Source organism: Carcharhinus amblyrhynchos, chromosome 7 (assembly GCF_965287045.1).
Source record: "Carcharhinus amblyrhynchos chromosome 7, sCarAmb.v2.hapA, whole genome shotgun sequence".
NCBI lineage: Eukaryota > Metazoa > Chordata > Chondrichthyes > Carcharhiniformes > Carcharhinidae > Carcharhinus > Carcharhinus amblyrhynchos.
The window spans coordinates 62,914,672-62,933,182 of NC_137330.1; the positions used below are offsets into that span (position 1 = coordinate 62,914,672).

Here is an 18,511-nt window from a genome sequence, read left to right on the forward strand (position 1 = left end):
TTGATTCACATCAATTGAAGTATACTCTTTTGTATAATATTATGCAAGATAAATTGTACTTTGCATTATAGTGCCAATCTCTACAGTTCTAGCACCCAATTAACTGAAAGAAAAGGTTTTGGAGCAAGTTTCATTTACTTACAATGGGGTTCTTATGTTCTTATGTGAGAGTTGGCAGCTGCCACATTTTGTTTTTGATCCTTTTGGACACTATCAGCAACATTAGAAGAACAGTGCTAAGTGCCAGCAATGTAGCCACCAGAGATCCAGGATCATAGAAGGACCAGGCAATATGATAATGATGGCTGAATGGGGGACATAGATAGGCGATGAGTTGCTGGCTAGGGAGGACAAGGGGAGTTGCAAAAAATTGCAGGGGTGGCTCTCAGTGACACCCCAGCCTTTCTGGATGCTGATCACCTTGTTCATGCACTGAGTGCTTGACAATGAAAGAGCTCCAAAGCCCCCACCCCAGGAGCTGCAAGCAATTATGACAGAGTTTGTTCTGTGTTGGTAGGCCGGCAATTGCCCTTCCTATTAGAACATAAGAACATAAGAAATAGGAGCAGGAGTAGGCCATCTGGCCCTTCGAGCCTGCCCCGCCATTCAATAAGATCATGGCTGATCTGTCGTGGCTCAGTTCCACTTTCCCGCCCTCTCCCCATAACCCTTAATCCCCTCTCTTATCAAAAACCCATCAACCCGCTTCTTAAAAATATTTAGCGAGGCAGCCTCCACCACTTCAACGGGCAGAGAATTCCAGAGATTCACCACCCTTTGAGTGAAGAAGTTCCTCCTCAACTCCGTTCTAAACCGCCTCCCCTTTATCTTGAGGCTGTGCCCCCTAGTCCTACTGTCTTTTTTGAGCGGGAAGAGTCTCTCCACCTCTATCCTATCCATCCCATTCATCATCTTATACGTCTCAATGAGATCTCCCCTCATTCTTCTAAACTCTAACGAGTACAAGCCTAGTTTATTCAGCCTCTCCTCATAGCTCAACCCCCTCAACTCCGGTATCAGCCTAGTAAACCTCCTCTGCACTCCCTCCAAGGCCAAAATATCCTTGCGCAGGTGCGGCGCCCAAAACTGCACACAGTACTCCAGATGCGGCCTCACCAATGCCCTATACAGCTGCAGCAAGACCTCCCTACTTTTATATTCAATCCCCCTCGCTATGAAGGCCAGCATCCCATTCGCCTTCCTGACCACCTGCTGCACCTGCAGGCTGGGTTTTTGCGACTCATGCACAAGGACCCCGAGGTCCCTCTGCACCGTCGCCTGCTGCAGTTTTTCGCCACGTAAGTAATAGTCCTTCCTACCATTCTTCCTACCAAAGTGGACCACCTCACACTTGCCAACATTAAATTCCATTTGCCATTTCCTGGCCCATTCGCCCAGCCTATCCAGATCCTTCTGCAGACTCTCCACACCCTCCGCACAATTTGCCTTTCCCCCAATCTTGGTGTCATTGATGATTGAATACCAAAGATGACATGATGTGACCCTTGAGCTTTACTTATTGAGCACTAATGATGAGTGTTACTTTTCTGCTTAAGGGCCTCAATTAGTGTACAGGTGGGGAGGTTATCCATGAACAATCCTGCCGCAAACTTCACTGGGAAAGAGGCACTGGGGCCCCACCCATCACCCTCCCACCTGGTTCAAAAGACCTCAGTTTCAAATTCCCTTTGGGGTCAGGAATTAAATTCCAAATCCAACTTCATCTAACCAGCATCTGCGGAAAGGAAAGGAAAAAATGGGGAAAGGGGGTTTTGGGTCACAAAATTAAATGAGTAAACTTTGCATAGCCTCACATTGCTATCCATTCATTTCAAAGCACAAAATATTGTGATTAGCGTGTACATGATTTCTTGATATGCATTGGATGTGGCAAGTTCATTGAACCACTTGCATGAGGTCTTGTGTGTGATCTCTAATTTTAAAATGCAGAAAAGATAAATTAATTTTTTAATCCAATTCCATATTTTGCTGAGAACATGAAACAAATGAAACAAAGTGGGAATGGCTGGAAAAATCCTCCCAATTTTTTTATGTTCATATCTACATCTATCTATTATTATATAAAATGAAAGATTACTACACATGGATGATCATTTTTATTGGTTTCCAAGTTAGTTTTGCACACTATTTATAGCTGGGGCAAAATGAAAGTTGTGTTATGGAACCAAAGCTTTTGTAATGCATTCTTAAACATTATCCATGTATGAATTGTCAGGTTTGAGGGAAAAGAAGCAAGCAGAACAAAAATCTTTGTTACTGTACCCATTCCGGCCTAAAGTATTCATCAATGCAGGTCTCACAATTTATCCCAGTTGTTTTGTTAGCACAGTCAGTACATACACCGCCACCAATGTACTCTCCTTGTATATTTAAACTCTGATTCCTGTTTGCTACATTCTGGTCATAGTAGCAATCTCTCGCTTTTCCATGGCAATTGCATTCTGAAATGATAAAGGTTGCTTTGGTAAGGCAAAATAATGTCACAAACTTATGGAATTTTTAAAGATTGTTTTGCTTGGATCATTAATTCCTTTTCAACAAAGCACATCTCTCACTCACAGGCAGAAAGACTGCCTATTTTCCCAGCTTACCTGGTTGCACCATCGGTCCAGTCACTAGGATGTGCAGAGAGCTGGCATCAGCTTCTGGTGTTCCTTCCTCCCCTATCTTGAGAAAATGGTGCCAGCTGTCAACAGTGCACCCACTAGAGGCCTAGGAACATTGTGGGACCTCAGACCAAAGGTAAGTGAAAGCAGATTGCAGGATGGGAGTCATGGGAGAAGGATGGCAAGCTGCCACCCCCTACCCAATGCCAGATTCCTCAATTGGTCACAGGCAGGGTTTGCTAGATAGGTTGCCATGGGCACAATAAAGCATGTTGCCTCCATTTAATCCCAGAGCCACCATTAAATTTTAGTTGCCTCAAAGATGGCTACTGGCTCACTAATTGACTTCCAGCTGCTCAAGCCCATGTCAGCCCCTTCTGTCCTCCCATTTAATTGGGAGAGGTCTTGTTGTTGCGGACAGACTGATGAAGGGCCTTTCCCAAACTAAATAGGTCCCAGTCAGCATGTTTCCTGCCACGACCAGCTGAATTAAATCTAGCCTATAATTGGAAAAGACCTTTGATCCATCTTAATTCATCCATCCAGAGAAACTCAAAAGCCAAAATAAAATCTGACTGTTTCTTAAATGACACTTGGAATTTCACACCTATGCTGAACCCAGAAGCCGGATGTTTTGGTCAAACTTCACAGAGAAAAACAGTTCCAGATACCAGCTCTAAACTTGCTTTTTATGAGTTTGAGACCGTTTCCTTACTTTCAAAATTTATTTTTGAGGAGTATTCTGGATTTACAGTTCCCATCACTTAACCACCTGTGACTGATCTATAAGATCAGTTCTGAATTCCCCCCCTTCTAGGCCTAAATACCTCACCATAAGTCTGCCTAATGTTTCTCCCTGCGCTGCATTCAATATTTGAATATCTCTTATAGAGATAATGGCTCATTTGTACCTTAACTGCATCTACCTGCCTGGGATCTATTTAGAATTTTACTTTGGATATTACAAACATTGTGGGGAAAAGAACATTTTGAAAGATTTTAAATAATTAATTTACCTTTTCTTTATAATGTTTACTTATTGCATCCCCTGAGTGATCACTTGAGATTGGTTATTTTCGTAAGTCCTTAGGAATTTTTGAATGGTAGTTTTGTACTTCCTTTCCTTATTTTTGATTCATTCCTTCCCTATCTTTTGTATTCTCCTCGCTGACTTTTACTTTTGAATCAATAAAATACAATACAATAAATATTGAAGATATAAGTGTAATAACAATGCATAACAGGAAATTGGTGATGATAGGTAATCAACATATGTAACAGAAAATAGATCAAATAAGCAAAAAGTAATTGCCAGATTTAGATCTGTAGTATATAAAAGATACATGGTGCCATTAACATTATTTACATTCTTGTTAATTTTGAACTCTCTACGAACACATTTTTCCCAAGTAGCAAAACAGATCGTTTTTTGTAGACCATCAGAAATTAAACCAGATGCTATGCTTAGCCCTGTTTGCTTCAGTTTATGCAAAATCTTCATTTTAAGCTGTTTCTGCCCATGCAACTAACTCTGCTAAGCTTAACAATTGACTGCTAACTTAACTACATATTGAATCAGAAGGTTAAAGATTAGCTAGAAATTGACTGCATTTCTGAGGGGTTCACAATGCAGGCAAATAAGTTTTTCATAACAGCACCTGCAAGAATTGTTTTCTAAGACGGAGACAGACTGTGAAAAACATCTCCAATAACGAGGTAATGGTGAAATACAGTTTGGATTTTAGTGTGTGTTCCTTTAGTTTGTTTTCAAGATCTGTTCAGTGTGTTCAAGTTCAGTACAGGGGCTGGCAGTAGAAGCCAATCTCCAAGTTTGCTTTTTCTTTTTTCTTTAATCATGTTAATATTTTAAGTTCTGTTTGATAAAAGAAAACTGTTTTTAAAACTCGTATCAGTCCTGTCCCCTCATCTATTCAAATGAATGAATGGGCCCAAAAGACTAGGAAAGACTAACACAACCATTCATGGCTCAAATCTTACTGTCAAAGTAACAGTGTAAGTTAATGGTGTTCACTGTTACTCATGTACAAACTTAAATTGAGAGGTTAGTACACAGTTAAATGCAAATATCCAAGTATTTCTGCCAAATTGCTGCAGTGTATTTAGCTTTCCAAATGGCATCTCAATGTTTGACTGTTAAAATGTGGAGTCTCATTCCTTCAGGCTGTATTTGTTATGAGAGATTTTCAAGTACTAATTTTGCCCTTTTTTCATTTTAAAAACCTTTCTCTCCGTCTTTCCCCCTTCGTGCAATCTTTTTTCCCTCTGTTTATCTTTCTGCATCTTATGCGACATTGAATTTGGCTTTTCTAACTTAAACTTTCCTCATTGTTGTTCTTTTGTTAAGTTCTCAATTCTTCAAATTAATCAGGTAAAAGATGCCCACTTAATTGCCTTATTCACTCAGGCTAGATATACCACTTGCTGAAACATTACCAGCTTGCAACTTTATAAAATTTTCATGCCAAAAGAAAGTTAAATACCTAAATGTAACATGGACAAGTCGAACTAATGAACGATCCATTAGATACCCTGATGCAACAAACCCTGGGTCAATGTTTTCCTTTCTTTGAATATCTTCACACCATGTCACTGACACAAGGAAGGAATTTTAATTTTGGTTTAACCAATCTAGACATTTTTATCTGCATATTGTGTGCAACATCATTTCAAAAGAAAGCGGGTACAAATCTGTTCACTAGCAGACTTGAGTTGATGCCCCATAGACAAGCATCAGTGTGGCCCAATACCTGCAGAACCCAAAGAGGGCTTGCCCTGGGGGATTTAGCAGAAATCTGTGTCAAATGAGTGTCTCCCCCAAGTAGTCTGACATTTAAAATAATAAATTGTCAGCATATGACTTATGACTCTTTTGATAATTTACTTTGGTGTAACATGTACAATAAATAGAGCAGTTTTATTTGAATGCAGTGTAAACAATACCGTTAAGCTATAATTAATCAACATTAAAATAACATTCGTATTTATAGGGTTTTCAACAAACCTCAGATCCACTGTTTTGTTTAAATAAATGAGGCAGAACATTTTGCAAATGATGGATCCATTTGCAGAGTGATCTGTTTATTTATTTACTTACGTTCACATAACTTGCTGCTATAAAATGTTCCAGCTTCCCAAGGTTTCTGATGGAATCCAGGACAGCAACGGTCACAATTATCTCCACAGGTGTTGTGCTCACATTTGCAGCTGAATTTCTGCCAGATGGATGGAACATATTCAAATGAAATGGACTCAAATTATTTGTTAATTTAAATAGTTAACAAATGGTTATTTCATTGCCACAGCCACTCCTCCTGTGATACCCTACTTGTTGCAACTTGCCAACCCAAAAAAAATTCTTATTCTTACTCTGTGTCTTTTGTGCATTATCCAATCATTAATCCATTCCAATGAATTATCCCCCAATTCCATGAATGCTAATTTGGTGTAATATCTTCTTGTTTGACACTTTATGGAATGGTTATTGAAAATTCAAATGTGCTACATTCAATTATCTACCCTGCAAATCATAACTTCAAAAAACACAATTTCCCTGCAATAATCCATAGAGTCACAGAGGTTTACAGCATGGAAACAGACCCTTTGGCCCAATTTATCCACGCCACCCTTCTTTTTAACCCCTGAGCTAGTTCCAATTGCCCGCATTTGGCCCATATCTCTCTATACCCAAAGTACCCTTGTAACTGTCTAAATGCTTTTTAAAAGATAAAACTGTACCAGCTTCTACTACTACCTCTGGCAGCTTGTTCCAGACATTCACCAACTCTGCATGAAAAAATTGCTCCTCTGGACCCTTTTGTATCTCTCCCCTCTCATCTTAAACCTATGCCCTCTAGTTTTGGACTCCCCTACCTTTGGGAAAAGATATTGACTATCTACCTTGTCTGTGCCCCTCATTATTTTATAGACCTCTATAAAATCACCCCTCAGCCTCCTTTGCTCCAGAGAAAAAAGTCCTAGTGTATCCAGTTTCTCCTTATAACTGAAACCATCAAGTTCTGGTAGCATTCTAATAAATCTTTCCTGCACTCTTTCTAGTTGAATAATATCCTTTCTATAATAGGGTGACTGTACACGGTATTCCAAGTGTGGCCTTACTAATGTCTTGTATAACTTCATCAAGACTTCCCAATTCCTGTATTCAATGTTCTGACCAATGAAACCGAGCATGCTGAATGCCTTCTTCACCACTCTGTCCACCTGTGACTCCACTTTCAAAGAGCTATGAACCTGTATCCCTAGATCTCTTTGTTCTATAACTCTTCCCTATGTCCTACCATTAACTGAGTCCTCCCCCGGTTCGATCGACCAAACTGCATCACCTCTCAATTATCTAAATTAAACTCCATCTGCCATTCATCAGTCCATTGGCCCAATTGATCAAGGTCCCTTTGCAGTCCTAGATAATGTTCTTTATTGTCCACTATGCCACCAATCTTGGTGTCATGCGCAAACTTAGTAACCATGCCTCCTAAATTCTCATCCAAATCATTAGTATAAATGATAAATAATAGTGGACCCAGCACTGATCCCTGAGGCATACCGCTGGTCACAGGTCTCCACACTAACTGTTCAATTGTAATATGAATTCCTAATACCTTATTACCATTTTCCTAATAATAGGTTCCAGCATTTACTCATGTACTGATAGTCAGGCTAACCGGACTGAGGTTCCCTGTTCTCATTCTATCCTTTGTTGAATAGCAGGGTGATGTATACTATCTTTTATTTCACGAGTAATCCAAAAATTATTTGTTGAATTCTGGAAGGTCTATACCAATGCATTCAATCAGCTACTTGGAGGATTGAACATATGCCTGATAAAGGTGGTCTGAGAATTACATATACCTTTTAGCTAGTCCACCATGAGTGGGCTTTATAACATTTGTTTTTAATCTTTCTGAGTAAGAAACCAAATGCACGACACATCTCTACATTACTTTCGAAAAAAAAGCAATATACATACATTTGTTACTAAATCAAGAGGGCAAGCACTTGCATGTCCGTAGCAGATGCACATCCCACCAATAGAAATATCTTTCAGAGAGTAGTAATACTAAAAGGGAAAAAAGACAAGTATTATAAACATCAATATGTGAAATGTTATTCTATCTTATTTACTATGGATGTGATCATTGAAATGAGATCCTCAAACACAGTTGATTTTCCCAACCAGGGCATACCATTAGTTAAGTAGAGGACCCTAACCTTAAATGCTGGCAGGTTTCATTCCAAGTTAAATCCAGTCCAGCTGAGCAAAATAAAAACTAATTTTAGAGCGCAAGAAGAGAAAAGGAGCCACAAACTGGATACTATGCTTCACACACAATCAACAATCCCGTTCTCAAACCTCTTGGTCATTGGCAATGAAAAAGTAAACAAATTAGCACTCGCTTGTGTCACTATTTGGTGGTGATGAAGTAAACCTTTCTAATACCAAGAGCTATTTATATTGTATATTTGTATCACCAATAATCAAGTCTGATTTTACAAAATGCAAATGTTTGATATCATTGCTATTATCACTATCATTATAAAATAACAATTTCTCCCTATCCCAAATGATCAATATTAAAATGTTTTGAATAGTCATATTAGCTGCTGCTAATTTAGCCTCTCAGCGCCAGTGACCCGGGTTCAATTCTAGCCTGAGAGTTTGTATACTCTCCCAGGTCTTCATGGGTTTCCTCCAGGTGCTCTGGTTTCCTCCCATAATCCAAAGATGTGCAGGTTAGGTGGATTGGCCATATTAAACTGCCCCTTAGTTTCCAAAGATGTGCAGGTTAGGGGGATTAGTGAGGTAAATGCATGGGTTTACAGAGATAGGGTCGGGATGAGGTGGTGGGGGGTGGGGGCGGGGGGGGTGCAGGTGGGGGCATGCCTGAATAAGATGCTCTTTTGGACAGTCAGTGCAGGCTTGCAGGACCAAATGGCCTCCTTATGCACGGTAGGGATTCTATGATCCTATGAAAAGCTATCATCCAAGATTAATACTTCCAGTGAAACTTGTATTTCATTAATTTTATCCATTTTACTGCAATGTAAAATTAGCAACGTGGATAAAGCACAATCTTAAATAGTTTTAGTAAAATTAATACCTTTTTGTGTCATCCAAGGCTATATGCAGATTTTAACAAATTTCTAGTCCAGTTGTCCTGCAGCTTTGTATTAGATCAAGCATAACTACATTGTTTCACATAATTTTAGCTCTGCACTAGTTGCAGCATTTCCTTAATTGTTTTTAAGAATTTGTTCTTGTGATACTGCAAGATGAGCATGACCACAGTGCTTACCGAATAAATCTCTAATTTCCTCGAGGACAATAAGAGTCACAAGTTCGAGAGGAGTTCATGCCATTGGTGAATCACTAGTCTTTCTTTCCCCCCACAACAAACTCAATGGTTTTCATGGTCATGTTCTAGTACTAACCAATTTATTGCCAGTTTACTGAATTCAGTTCTACAATTTGTTATGGCAAGATTTAAACTCAAGCTCTGGATTATGTGTTTAGTATCATAATTACTACACTATTGTTGAATGTTGGGTGTAGTTTGGTAAATCTTATTAAAGTATTTATAGTCTTAGGTAGTTCAACAGTAAGTATTTATCAACTACTAGAAATTATACACTTAAATACAGTAAAGGTCCAACCAAGGAGCTGTTTCCATGCTGGCTTCTAGACATGGCTCTGTCCAACACTACATGGGATGACATGTGTTCTCTAACATCTTTTTTTTTAATTTGTTCATGGGATATGGGCATCACTGGCATTTATCGCCCATCCCAAGTTGCCCCAGGGCAGTTGAGAGTCAACCACATTGTTGTGGCCCTAGAGTCACATGTAGGACAGATGTAGTAAGGACAGCAGATTTCCTTCCCTCAGGGACATTAGTGAACCAGATGAGTTTTTCCAACTATTGATAATGGTTTCTTGGTCATCAGTAGATTATTAATTCCAGATTTTTTAAATTGAATTCAAATTCCAACATCTGCCAAGGCAGGATTCGAACCCAGGTCCCCAGAACATTAGACGTGTTTGTGAATTAATAGTTTAGCAATAATACCATGAGGCCATCGCCTTCCCCATCACTGTGCGTTCAGTACTGTATTCATTCCCAACGTTAACCCTTTATGTGCCGGACTCTTAAACTTTGTCAATCCAAGTATGAAAGTGCCATGAGGGTGAAATAGCTGCATTTTATTTATATATTGTATTTATTTATCCATATTATTGTGCATAATTGAGTTGACTTAAATAAACTTACAACTTAAGATATGAAATGGCTTGCATATTTAATAAAACAGAAGAATAATTTAATTGAACATTACTTTAATAAGATTTCTTAAAGCCAAAGAATTTTAAAATCATTTAGAGCCCAATCAAAAAATAAACTATCATAGCTAAATTACTGAATGTAATATAACTCAAATTTGACATTTTTTAAACAAAAGGCAAAAAATCTCACCCTTCTTGTAACAATAGGGTCAATATCCTTTGTATCATTGTTTGTTAATGTCATAAGATCAGCATTAAGGGTCCTAATTCTCTCGAGCCTCAGGCGAATGTAGCGAGTCGAGGTGAACTCTAGTAAAGTTGAGGATGGATCTTCAGCACTTGGTCTCCCGTTAATAAGGGAAGTGTGAATCTGAACCAAAAATAGGGTAATATTAATATTCACGAGCCACTACTCAACTTCAGGTTCACAAGTGTGCTATAGGAATTCAGGCTCATCAAATGTTTACAAATATATCCTTTATTCTCCAAGCATCTGCCAGTAAAATGACATTGCTGAATGAGAGCGTCACATTAAGAACTGTAATATACTGCTTGTTGAATTCTACCTGTTTAACTGACCAAGCCAAACAGTCAATATTTTTTTAAAAATTGCCTCTATCTCATCCTACCGCATAGAAATACTTCACTTATAAAATTGTGTTACTGGTAATTTTCAAAATATTAATTCACAAATCATATCTGACCATTGTGCTGTAATAACAGCTCTTTAATGCGCAAACAATTGCACAGTGGTTCACAGATGGTTGAAATAATTACATGTCTGGAACTGGAGACATTATTTATTTGGATTACTTCTTTCACTTATATTGAACAAGGGAGTTAATTTTAAAGTAATGAAGCTTCAGCAAATATTTTCCAGTATAAATGTGAGCAACCAGAAATAGTTCTAATTTACAAAAGCGAAACAAAAGGACTTGATCCGGTTACAAATGTCTTTTGTTTCCTCTCTACTGCAGGCATTTTCACATTATAACCACTATGTCAACATAATATGCTTCCAGATGTTGTTTTCATAAGGTTATTCAATAACTGGCACTTAAACAGCCAACCCAGCTGGTTGATTATCATATTGGTAAGTGACAACTTAGGCGAAGCAGGGGGAACAACTGATTGCCTTTCTCAAAATGGGCTCAGGGCCTGATTAAATCTGCCATTCTGTTCCAATTTGTGCTAATGTCTCCTACACCACTAAGTTTGCTTTTTTGAATTTGATGGGAGGGAAAGTTTGAAATTGTCCTTATCTCTGTTTCTGATCTGACAGAATGAAGGAGCTGCAATGAAACAAATTTACTGCTAAACGTATGGTGAAAACTTACCTTTAGTTATCAAAAACAGCACACACCAGCTTTCTGACATATTTTCCTGTCAGGCCAATTTTCAAAGGGAGAGGAGGCGAGGCTCAAAGGAATTACTGATATTTTAGAATCGTGGCAGAAATGCAACAAATCTGTCCATTTCAAAATCCATTAAAACAGTCAGAATAGGGAATCATTATCCAGAAGCATGGACACCCTTGTTCATCCTCATTTATGTAAGCTGTTCTTGCTATCACAGAAAAAAATTCCCATAGTGACCTTTAAGATGAATCTCAGAGTTCAAAACTTTCACAGCTGCTATTTTCCTTGGGTCTACATCCAGATGCAATAGATTGCCCGGGTACAGTGCATATCATAAAATTGCACTGGTTCTGTGGACAGCACTGCACATTCAATCTTCCAATATCTGCTGTGCATTAGGCTATCCTGCCTGCAAGAGCACAGATCCAGAAAATTATACCCTCATATTCTGACGGGTGATGAGTTACAAATTATTATATTTTTACCCTTTTCTTCAAAGTTCTTTGTGCATTTTTCATGATCAGGATGCCACTTTGTTTCAGCAGTAATTCCATTGAAATTTGAAATGTAGAGTTACATTAATCTAAGTGCGGGACATAGTCCTGTTCGTATCATGATCAAAAAATGTTTGAAGGTGTTCACAGGGTCACCAGTATGCCAGATATGGCCAAGACTGGGATAGACTGGGTCATACAGCAAAGAAAGAGGCCCTTCAGCCCATCATGTCTGGGCTGGCAATCAAGACCTATCTAATCTAATCCCATCTTCCAGCACCTGCTCCATAGGCTTGCATGCTATCACGGTTCAACTGTTCACCTAAATGCTTCTACCTCCACCACCCTTTCAGGCAGTGAATTCCAATACCCTCAGGGTGAAAACATTTCTCCTCAAAACCACTATAAATCTCCTGCCCCTCACCTTAAATCTGTGCCCCTTGGTTATTGGCCCATTTATTAAGGCGAAACGTTTCTTCCCATCTATCTTTTCTATGTCCCCAGAATTTAAACACCTCAATCAGGTCCCTTCTCAGTCTTTTCATTGAAATGAATCCAGCTAACCAGCTTCTGTTCATAGTTGAAACGTTCCAGCCTAGGCAGCATGCTAGTGACTCTCCTCTGTGCCTTGTCGAGTGCAATCACATCCTTCCTATAGTCCTGAACCTGCAAGGGAAGTCATACCGTTGTCTACAGCTGCACCTTTACAAAGCCAGTGACACAGAAAGGATGAGGATTCCTGAGAACAGCAATTTCAATTTCCAATCTGCAGTTAGGACCTAATATGTAGTTGATAGGAAGTGGGGTTAGCTCGATGGCCCAGCCGAGTTTTGGGGCCAACATATCCAAATAGTGGGCCAAAAATAGATACATTTCAAAGCAGACAGGGTTGCAGTTTCTATTAGTTTCTTACAATGGCCCCAGCTGAACACACTTACAGTGTGGCATGTGATGTTTTCTGCTGGGACAATGCACAGGGCATCAAAAATCTGCTTCACCTGGCTATACCCTCTGACCTCATAAATATCAGGAGGGTTGGCAGTAGAGCATGCTGCCAGGTACATCCTGCCACTTACTCTGGCACGCAGCCTCCTAAGGAAATTTCTGGGTTGTATTTCTTGAGTTTCTCTGCAGTACCATTTTTCATTTTTGTGCACTCTTTCCTTTCACCTGTGAGTTGAGCCCATGATGTCATTGTTCAACACGACGTAAATTATTTATTATAAGTTATTCCTCACATTTATTGGTAATATCAGGTCACACTGCATAGACGCAATGTTGTGCGCGAATCAGTAGTTACACTATTCCATTCTGTTTACATTTATTTTTAATTACAATATTTTATGCAGCATTGATTTTAACACAAGAAACATCAGGATTATGCAGCTTAGGGCAGCATGGTGGCACAGTGGTTAGCACTGCTGCCCCACAGTGCTTGGAGCCCAGGTTCGATTCCCCGCTCAGGTCACTGACTGTGTGAACCTTGCACATTCTCCCCATTTCTGCATGGGTTTCCTCCGGGTGCTCTGGTTTCCTCCCACACTCCAAAGATGTGCTGATTGGATTGATTGGCTATGCTAAATTCTCCCTCACTGTACCCGAACAGGCGCCAGACTTGGCAATTAGGGGACTTTCACTACTTGTGACTAATAAATAAACTTTTACTTTAACTTCCAGCCTTACCTCACCATTTTCCAGAGGTTGAATCTTTGAATAGAAGGAGGTGCAAATAATTTCATCGTCGGACGTGTACGTTGGGTTACCTGGCCGAGGCACAATGTTGTAACGAGTGAAACATTCTGTATCGGTGATAGCGTAGTACTGCCATGGCTTGTAAGTGATGCCATCAATTGAACGCTCCAAAATCCAATTCCCAGGGCGTGGAGAATTGGCTGCCTTTATTATAACATATGCAATCTGGAACACCTATAAAATATGCATGGCTAATTTAGTGTCAAGTTCCTAGTAATAATCAGTAAACATAATTTCAAGTTCATTTGTAAAACTGAACATTTTCATGGAGTTCTCTTTAAAAATGAATGAATCTTCTTCACAGAAGGTGTTAGTTTGGAATCATTTTGAACATACATTTCCATACAGATATATTTGTGCAAAAATATTGAAACATCTCTGATATAATTCCTAAAATGTAGCAAACTCTGAGGTCAGTCTGCAGTTAACGGTCTGGATTTTACAGCTCCCCACCAACAACGCCCCACCTTTCCCAAACCTTGCCTCGCCCCACCGGAGTGTTTTTGACAGAGGGAAATAAGCCCTCCACCTTTCTGCCTACCTCCGAGCTGTCTCCCATAACACAGTAGGTGCTGAGATCGGCAGTCCACCCACCACTCTTACACTATAATTGATGGCCACTGAGCTTGTTACCAAGCTAATTCATTGGAATAATATCAAACTATCAAACGGTTGGTGCGGGCAGGCAGACTTTTTTAGGAAATTGCTCAGAAAGTGGGAAGGACAGGGTATGCCCTGTGGACCAGCGGGGAGCAATCCCCTTCCCAAGATGATAGCAGCTTTTGGTCCTCAAAAACCTGCCCCCCCCCCAAACCACATCTTAGGGTCCGCAATTACTCCTCATCCCAAAGCTTCTCCCAGGATCCATGTCCTCTGTCCTCTTCATCTATGGGCCTCTTTGCAATCCCAACAAGGTCAGGCAGCTGCTAGAACTGCTAGAGATCCTGGCCAATCAGATGGGCTGGCAGTTCTTGAAGATAGGACACCCTCTCCATCCTCCCACTGAAGGGTGAAAGTCCCACTCTCTGCTCATTCAGCCCACCCCCCAGCAAATTACAGCATCAGGATAAGCTTCTTTCAGGCATGTCAGCTGCTGGCCAACTCTTACAGTGGGTGGGCAGAGTGGGGGGGCAATATGTTTCTCTTCCTGGGCAAAATCCAATCTAATGTTTATCAACACCAAATCACTCTCCAAATACTGATGACTATACACAGTCGAATTCCCAACTTTTATGAACTGTTTAATAATTTCACCTTTGTATTATTGTATGTTACTGCTTTATTATTGATCACTGATATTGAGTAGTCTCTGAATGCTGGCTGTTGATGGGAATCAACGTACAGGTCGCTGTGTAATTAGAAACTGCAGAGAGAGAAAGTCATCCGATGAATGTTAACCTAAATATTGTCACACAAATATCTGACACTCAACATTGGTGAAGCTCAAATCCCATGAATGAATAAAAAAAGTAGTGATAACCTACAACTGAACTTGTCTGATTATACAAACTTAAAACCATAATGTTACTACTGTCACCACCAAATAAGTGTACAACTGTAATATATACAAGGTGATTGAAAATCCTAGTACAGTGGTCACCACTTATAATGAGCATGATTTACTTGCTACGTGTGATGGTCAGTGTAACATGACAGCCAGGACCCTGGAGATTGTTTTAAAAAACACCACAAAACTAGCCATATCCCAGATCTAATTATACCTATCTGCATCCCTTCACGGAGGCTCTTTTAATATGCAATGTCATCAATTTGTACCTTTTAAAATATTTCATGAAAGAATTTCATTTACTATGAAACGTGGATATTTTAGCCTGGATTTTCATCCGAGTGACAGATGGAGGGATTTGGGAAAATTCCTGGCCCAGCTCACCTACCTTGGGAGAAAATGCCTGCCAGGAAGGCTGGGCGTGGGCTGGAGTTCATACAGCTGACCTGGGAGAAAGTGCAGAAATAGCTACAGGAGCTGCCAGTTACAGAGGTGGGCTATTTAAATGCCCCCCTCAGTGTGACAGGGCTATGTCCCAGTGGGGGAAAAAAAAACAAAGGCTCTCAAGCCGTCAGCTTTCTGACTGACTCACTCACCCACCAAATATTTCCCATGTCCTATCCATGAGGTTCGGCTGAGAGCCCAGATAGCTATTTTAATAGCAGAATACCAATGCCCAGAGGAAACATTGTTTGATTGACAGCTAAGGCTGCTGATCTGTGCTGTCAATTTTACAATTTCATAAGCTAAGTGAATCAAGTGTTTGCAGTTTGTGGTTTTGAAACTTCAATGAGTCTGGATGATTGACACTTTTATTAGCTTGTCAACTTTACACTGAGGTTAATTGGTTCTTCAATGTGTACAGAGGGGCAACGATTATGGATGTGCCAGCACTTAGCATAGGGGTGAATGACATTCCAGAGAGGATGGAACGACAGGGATTGGCATAAGGCACATGAGGGGTTAGATGGAGGGCTATCTTGGCATAGGAAAAATGGGGGGTCCTTTTAAATGTACCTTTGAAAAGGTCCCCTCATGCAAATTAGGATTCACGAATCCTCTAAGGGACCGTGAAGTATGACTCTTCAAAAACTTGCCCTGATTCCTTGGAGATACCTATCTCTGCATCGGAGTTGGCCAAGTTGGGAGTGCCAGTTGCAAGCTTTTGAAATGAAGCAGCCCGTGCCTTCTAAAGACACTCCTGAAAGTTAGGTAGCCTGGGAACAGGGTCGGAGTTGGGACCTGCCCACCATTTTTAAAACGCTCCCAAGTGAACAGGACATGGTGAAAATCCAGGTTTTTAAGTGATGAGGTCAACGCTCTTTGAAAGGATCCACCAAATTTTCTGTCCCACTCGTTACAATTCCCGTGGCAAACAGGATGGGAAATTCCTGGTCCTTGTTTTATCTTTGTATACTGTCTACAAATTTCAGAGGTTACTAATGCAGTTGTTGAAATTGCCTTGGTTTCCACTGTAGTCAAAGAATGACCAGTGGCTCATTCATCACTAAAATACGGTCAGTGTGCAGAAAGTGACAACTTTGAAATATAAATACTACATGGCCTGAATACATTGAGAGATACCAGCCTCAGTACAACTATAGTGCTATTCATTCATTGCTTTCTAAACTTTGCTTAAGATATAAATAACTTTGCTGTTGCCTTCCCATCTGGCCTCCCCGCCATGTATTTCTCACAGTGGGAAGTGGTGAGCCGTTCTTTGGTGGTAGAATATTCTGGTCCCACTGCTTTCAATGGAATTTCCCATTGAATGCACCCCACGCTGCTGGAAAACCCATGTTGGGGGAGGGGGTGGGGGCAGTGCACCATCGATGGGACCAGAAGATCCCACAGGCATGAACAGCCAGAGAATTCCAGCCTCAATTTCCAAATATTTGCATTGTAACTTCTCCTTTTCTAGAACAAAAATATTCTATAATAGCATGGACTTGCTGTCCATAAGCCATGCATCTGCCTTAAGATTCAATCACATTTTTGAAAGTAATACAAAGGATTAAAAGCCATACGTAAAAAATCTAAAATGAATATCTGCAGGTAAACATTTATACCGTGCAACTCCATTTAAAATGTAAACATTGTACCATTTAGTTTGGTGATGAAACAATCAAAATTTTCAAATTGCTTTTTCAATTTTTTTATTTAGGGATTAAAATATTAATGAATAACAATGTAAAAATCACAAATCATAAGAATAAAATTTCCCACAAAATGTTCTTGCTTCTGTGCCTTTCGTTATCTTCACCAATTTCTTCAGTCCTCAGTATTTGATTCATAAACCTGGATTTCAACCAGATAATTTTGCTTCATGGTATTTGGAAATACATTTCAGTCACATTTTTTTGAGGGTGTGCATTGTGCAGAATTTACAATATGAAACCTGTGCATCAGCACAAATTAATTGCCTTTCATCTGTGCAAATTTGAAAGTTTCTTTGTTTTTTTCCAAAAGACTGAACAACATGTAGCTTGAATTCTCTGAGTTTTATTTCAGGCAAGTTCTGATGAAAGGTTATTGACCTGAAACATTGGCTTATTGGAGTGGGATTGGAGGCAGGAAGTGGAAAAAATGAGGAGGGTGTGCAGCAGATGACAGCCTCCCTTTGGGCATTCGAGGAAGCCCACGGAAGATGATCTCCTACCACCCCCTTGGCCACCCACAGCAGCAGTGGCTACTCCCTCAAACCTCACCAACCATCACATCTCCTACACCCCTCTCTCTCTCACCAGGTCTTGCTTGACTGGTCCCAGCAACTCTCGATCCCACTTGTTATGTTGTCAGACCATCACTGAGTCTGCCAGGTGGGTGCAGTTCTAACAAGGGTCACTGCTACAATTAGCCAGCAGCTCATGGAGGGAGCCAGACAGGGGGGGCGGGGGGGGCATGATCTCATTCCTTGACAGGCCTGAACCTCAACCCAATCTCATCAGCTGCTCAGTGGGCATTAAACTTGGCTAGGTCTCCCTCAATCGCTGAGTCAGGGTTGCTTCTAACCTTCTGGCCCACCGTCAAGGGTGCAGCTGACCTAACAAACTCCCAACCCACATATGCTGTTTCTTTCTTGATAGAGGCTATCTAACCTGCTGAGCATTTGCACCATTTTTTAAAAAATTCTAATTTCCAGCATCTGCAGTATTTTGCATTTGTGGAAGTGATAACATTTAGTAAGTTGATTAACAATTGTGCTTTTCTGTGCTGAAGTGTCACAGATCTTTGTGATTAGCCATACCTGCAACGTGCTGAAATTTGGAGAAGAGAACTCCGATTGCTTGATGACTGTGGATGACTTGTTTTACTCCCTCACTCATTGATTTATAAATTACTCTTCACTTTTTGAGTCTTAAGGAATTTAATATAAAAACCCATAACCTGTTCAAATGATTAAGGTTTGAAATTTCTTTCAGTTAATTTGGTGATGAAAATCTGTTTATCAAAGACTA

The 18,511-nt window shown here is 40.1% G+C and overlaps 1 protein-coding gene across 4 annotated transcripts in view; it reads right to left on the minus strand.

Annotated features, from left to right (window-relative positions):
* lama2 (laminin, alpha 2) overlaps positions 1-18,511 on the minus strand; it is a 363,864-nt gene that overhangs the window by 229,913 nt on the left and 115,440 nt on the right. For all 4 annotated transcript variants that reach the window (XM_080192473.1, XM_080192472.1, XM_080192475.1 and 1 more), the window contains exons 4-8: positions 13,478-13,720; positions 10,133-10,312; positions 7,633-7,722; positions 5,743-5,860; positions 2,284-2,462 (exon numbers count right to left, since the gene is read on the minus strand). In XM_080192473.1, coding sequence (XP_080048599.1) covers positions 2,284-2,462; positions 5,743-5,860; positions 7,633-7,722; positions 10,133-10,312; positions 13,478-13,720 — 810 coding nt within the window. The remainder of the gene's footprint in view (positions 1-2,283; positions 2,463-5,742; positions 5,861-7,632; positions 7,723-10,132; positions 10,313-13,477; positions 13,721-18,511) is intronic.